The 5,278-nt window shown below is 60.0% G+C and overlaps 1 protein-coding gene across 1 annotated transcript; it reads right to left on the bottom strand.

Annotated features, from left to right (window-relative positions):
* Positions 1 to 294: 294 nt before the first annotated feature.
* LOC117029427 (cytochrome P450 2D17-like) lies at positions 295 to 4,571 on the bottom strand. Its single transcript, XM_033118704.1, has 9 exons — positions 4,307 to 4,571; positions 3,487 to 3,658; positions 2,633 to 2,785; positions 2,376 to 2,536; positions 1,929 to 2,105; positions 1,594 to 1,735; positions 1,179 to 1,366; positions 652 to 793; positions 295 to 551 (listed from the first exon to the last, which is right to left on the bottom strand). The coding sequence occupies exons 1-9, from the start codon at positions 4,493 to 4,495 to the stop codon at positions 370 to 372; spliced, it is 1,506 nt and encodes a 501-aa protein (XP_032974595.1). The 5' UTR covers positions 4,496 to 4,571; the 3' UTR covers positions 295 to 369.
* Between the last annotated feature and the right edge of the window lie 707 nt (positions 4,572 to 5,278).

Raw genomic sequence — 5,278 nt, 5'->3', positions numbered from 1 at the left:
ATCCCCACCAGGGCCTGACTGATAGCTCTTAGCAGCCTAGTCTGGCTCCGCCCAGCAGGAGGCAGGACCTCTGTGTAGATTTTGTCTCCAAGCCAAGTAACTAGTGTTGGGGGTCCATGGGTGACTAGGGGCTAAGCTGTCACTTCCTGAGCCTGAGTATACCCATTTTTCAAGTGGGTTCAAATGGCAGGTAAGGATGGATAAGGCAGGGGTAGGTGGGGCTGGCCCTGGGGAGGCTGCTGAGGCCCCAGCACTGCCAGGGGCGGGGAAGAGACCTGAGTGGGACACAGAAGCAAGGCTGGAGCCACGAGACTGGTTTATTGGACATCAGGGCCTGAGAAGAGAGGGCTGGGGACTGGGTGTCATCCCCTAGCGGGGCACAGCACAGAGCTGGTAGGGGAACGGAGTCACCAGGAAGACAAAGACGTTGTGGTGGTCGCTGGGGCGGGGCTGCCCAGCAGGCACCGAGAGGCTGAAGCGCTGCAGGAGGCAGGTGAAGAAGAGGAACAGCTCCATGCGGGCCAGGGGCTCCCCAAGGCATGAGCGGCGGCCTGTCAGTGGGTATGGGGGTGCTCGGTGAGACTGGGCCTGGGCACCAACCCCCCGAGAAACCGTCAGGAGGGTACAGTGACCCGAGCACCCCACAGGCACCTGCTGAAAAGGGCATGAAGGCTGAATGCTTGACAAAGTGGCCCTGGGCATCCAGGAAATGCTCCGGGTGGAAGCGGAAGGGCTTCTTCCAGACGGTCTCGTCCTTCAGCACCGATGACAGGTTGAAGATAAGTGGCGTCCCCTGGCAGGAGATGCCTGACATGGTGGGGTCTGGGATGGCGGATGCTGAGGTCCCAGCCACAAGCACACATGGGCTCACACACACACTGCCTGGTACACACGTGTCCCCGCCCCCTTCCTCCCCATGGCAGCCAAGTGCGTGCACCTGCTCCCACACGCTGTGGCACATCTTAGTTTGTCTTCTTCACCCGACTGGGGGCTCTGAATGGACAGGGCCAGCCCTGCCTCTGCGCTCAGACCTACACCCTCCCAGGCTGGGACAGCCAGTGCCTGTGGAAACGAAGATGGGGGCTTGGGGTCCAGCCCTGGTCCCACCTGGCAGTGGCCATGTTGGGGCAACAGATGGCAGATGGTATTGGGCTGGGCGATGAGGGCCACAGACTTACCTTGGGGATGCGGAAGCCCTGCACTTCAGTGTCACGGGATGTCATGTGGGGCAAACCCAGCGGGATGATGTCTGCAAAACGCTGCACCTCATGGACCACAGCCATGGTGAAGTGCATGCGGGCCTGGTCCGCCATCTCTGGTCGCCGTACCTGCCCTATGACCTCATCGATCTCTTGCTGGACACGGCCTGGACAGACAAGCATCCCAGGAGCAGTCAGACCCAAGGGCTGCGCTCTGACCTCCTCCTGACTCCTGTGAAGGGCAATGCCACAAACGTGGAGGAGAAGGTACTGGGACCTCAGAGCCGGGGCCCAGCCTCTGCTCAGAACTCCTGGTAGCAAAACCAAGCTCAGGCGCCCCAGACTGACCCTTTCCTCCCTCAGCCATCCCGCCCGGCCCCCAGGCGGGGCTCACGCTGCACGTCCGGGTGCAGGATCATGAGCAGAAGGGCCCAGTTCAGTGTGGTCGATGTGGTCACCATCCCGGCAGCAAATAGGTCAGCCACCACCAACCGCAGGTTTTCATCACTGAAGCTGCTCTCGGGGTTCCCCTTAGCCTGGGCCATGCAGAAAGGGTGGGCTCAGGGCAGAGGGAGGAAGCCCCCAATTGGCCTCTCATGCCAGTCTGCACCTGACATCCTGGGTCCCTGACCACTGGGAGATACACGGGCCCGCCCCACCTTGCCCGGGCTCACCTCATGGGGCCCTCAACCCACAAACCCCAGCCTCGTCCCTGCAGCCGCCCCTCACCTTCTCCACCTCATCCAGGTAGGCATCAGCCAGGTCTCGGGTTGGCTGGGTGGGGTCCCAGGTCGTCTTGTGCTCGGCGAGCAGCTCATCCACCAGGGCCATGAAGCCCTTCTGCCCTGGGAAGACCTTAGCGGCCACCCCGGGGATGTGCAGGACTAAAGGGAACACGTTCAGCACCTGTGCAGGCCACAGATGTGGGGCTCCGGGTCGTCGTTCTGTGCTCAGGTGTTTTCCTTGACCAGTCAGGTCCCAGGCACCTCCAGCATGTTGCCACCATTGACCTGGTCCCTCCCTAAGTGCGTGCCCCGCCTGGACTGCCAGAAGGGTAAACCTAAAATCTCCACCTCAAAGGTCTTGTGGCTTCCAATGAAAGAGGCCCATTGTAGCCAGGAGTTCTGCCTTCAAGGGGCTCGCCCAGCAGGGCCCCTTGTCGCCTCTCTCCCCTACCTGGTGCAGGAATCCCGACTCCTCCTTCAGTGCATTGTCCATTAGATCCAAGAGCTTGAGGAAGCGCGGGTTGTTGTACTCGAAACGGAACCCATAGATTAGGGAGGCGATCACGTTGCTCACTGCTTTATTCAGGAGGGCGTCGGGATTAAAGGGGTTTCCTGGGAGAGGACGTTGCAGATGGGGGCGGGGTCGCCTCCATCTCCTTTCTCAGCCTCCCCAATCCTGACTCCTGCCTCTCAGCCCCAGTAACTCACCGGCCTGGTCAGCGAAGGCGGCACAGAGGTAGGTGGCTTCTTCGGTCACCCACTGCTCCAGTGACTTCTTGCCCAGGCCGAGGTTGCGCAGGGTGGACACGGAGAAGCGCCGTTGCTCGCGCCACGATTTCCCGTATCGCGCGAGGATCACCCCTGCGTTTGGGGAAGAGGGCGTGGCTCGCTAGTGGCCTGGCCCCGCCTCTGTCCGTCCACTTTGCGCGGGAGCTCTCCAGGTCCCATCTGTCTGAGTGGGGCCCGGCCACGCCCCCCGCTCACAAGCCCCGCCTATTTCAGTATAGGTTCTGCTCCTCACTCCTCACAGTGTCTCTCTCACCCCTTTAGTGGCAGGCCACGCTCCCGGCTCCGCCCACAGTAAGTCGTCCTCCACCCCACCAAATCCTGCCCATTTTGACACCCCTTCCAGGTGGGGACAGGTCGCACTCTGTCCACCCACACTGCTCGCGAGCTCACAGCCTGCTGAGGGCAGGTCTTGACCCCACTTTCAGCTCTACCCTCCCTGACCCCTCCCCCATTTGGGGAAGTTCCTGCCCTCCCACTGTCCTTCTCACACTGAGTTCTTCCTCCTCATTCCTGCCCACCCTGACAATCTCCAGCTCGCTGTGGCCCTGGCCCTCCTCTCTCGGTAATACCACCCCGCCACACACACACACACTCACACATCTTTCTTCCCCACCCTTGGCCCAAGCTCCCGCTCCACCTCCGGCTCCTTCAAATATGCTGACTCTTCCCTGCAACGCACGTCCACGACCCTGCCTCTGTTTGGCCCTGTCGGGTCTCAATTCACTCCTGGCCTTGTCCCCGCCTGGCCGGAATCAGTCTCCCCCTCCGCTTGCCTCTGAACCGCTGCCCGAAACCCAGGTGCTCGTAGACAGGCATAGGTGGCCGGTCCGATGTGTCCTCACTTTGGTTCACCAGTGCCTCTTGCACGGCCGCCGGACCGTTGATGACAACCACGGGCGTCCAGGCTATCTGCAGGCTGAACACGTCCCCGAAACGGCGCCGCAGCTGCAGGCGGAGTGTCAGGGCTGTGGGTGAAGCCCGGCCCCAGACTACTGGCCCTAGCCCTGGGGGACGCCTGGGCCATCAGCAGCTAAGGGTACAAGTACTTTATCTGGCCTTGTGACCCTGTAGGTCACATGTTCCATCGTCAGACGGAACGTTGGATCAGACCACCCAGCTATGACTTTGCAAACGTGACCCAAATTGTCAGTAGGCCAAGTGAGCATCCCATTTTACAGGTGAAGAAACTGAGGTTCATAGAGGTGAGCACTGAGGCCGGAAGACCCACAGCGACAAAAGGTGTGAATCCAGTCACTACCTCTCTCAGCCTCCCTTTCCTAATTTAAAAGGAGTTCATGACTGGACTCCACTCCCCGATTTTCAAGACCTTTCCTCCTGATGTAAACAGAAGGGAGTGCAGCTCACACTTTCAGCTGGATTCCAAACATGCTGCCAAGTCCCACCCCCTCTCCAGGCCTTTTCCATCTGTACCTTTGCAAAACCTAAACCGTTCTTCAGCCGGGCCCTAATGCCCTCCCTAGGAAGCCTCTCCCACCTTCCTCCTCTTCTGGACTCCTCTCTTATTCTAGTGTCTGGCTTCAGCCCCTACGCACTGTCTGCTGCCAGGTGGGGTCCACCTGCAACCTTCCTCACCTGGTTAACACTGAAAAGCATGTTCTGGAAGTCCAACTGCAGCAGGTTGCCCAGCCCAGGCAGGGATATGGGGCCCGGTGGGTAGCGGGCAGCCCAGCGTATGCACCGGTGCATGAGGTCCACCAGGAGCAGGAAGATTGCCCCAGCCAGGACCAGGGAGACCAGAGAATCCCACATCAGCAGTGCCATGGCTGCCTCAGTGCCCACTGGACTCCTCTGGGCGCACTGGCACCTCTCACCACACCAAGCTTCTAGAACCGGGCAAGGCAGCTGCAAGCTTGACCAGCCTGGGCCCTGTTTATAAAGGGAGCTGAGACTGGCCTTTCCCCTCTGCATTGAGCCAATCTGTCAGGGTGACGTGCTGTCACAGGGCATAGGGAGGGACCAGGGAAGGTAGTTCCAGGAGTGGCCACAGAAGTCCTGTCAATCCTGTCCTCACCAGGTGCTGTCCTAGGGTAGGGATGTGGAGACAAGAAGTCCACCCCCACCTGACTCCCCAGGTCTGTACAGGCTCCGAGGAAGAACGAGGGGTCTTCGGACTTGATCCTGCCACCCACTCACATTAGGCTCACTCAGTGTGGTCAGAGCCTTGTCCTCAGAACACGTCCCTGCCTTCCCATGTCACCTGCCTCCTCCTGAGTGGCCTTCACCTCTCAGGCTTGTCACTGGCCCTTGCGTGGCATTATAGGGAGGGCACAGTGATCAGAGGACAACGAGGTGTAGGGCATGAAGTTGTGGGTGTCCCCTCACTTCACACTAGTGCACTCAACACACAAAGTACTCACACATCACAGACACTTCCCATGTTCTCACATATTGACACACACTCACACGCACACATTTACACACCCACACAACACATGCACACCCAGCACCAAGTGTCCTAGTTCTCAGTGGGCCCGTGGTTACCTGGCTGTGACCCCCACCCTCGCCTCCAGGCTGCTGGCTGTGATGCTGAGGACCCTCCCCAGG

Source organism: Rhinolophus ferrumequinum, chromosome 10 (assembly GCF_004115265.2).
Source record: "Rhinolophus ferrumequinum isolate MPI-CBG mRhiFer1 chromosome 10, mRhiFer1_v1.p, whole genome shotgun sequence".
Classification (NCBI taxonomy): domain Eukaryota; kingdom Metazoa; phylum Chordata; class Mammalia; order Chiroptera; family Rhinolophidae; genus Rhinolophus; species Rhinolophus ferrumequinum.
The sequence above is the reverse complement of the archived record's forward strand: the minus strand, read 5'-3'. Positions and strand labels throughout refer to the sequence as shown.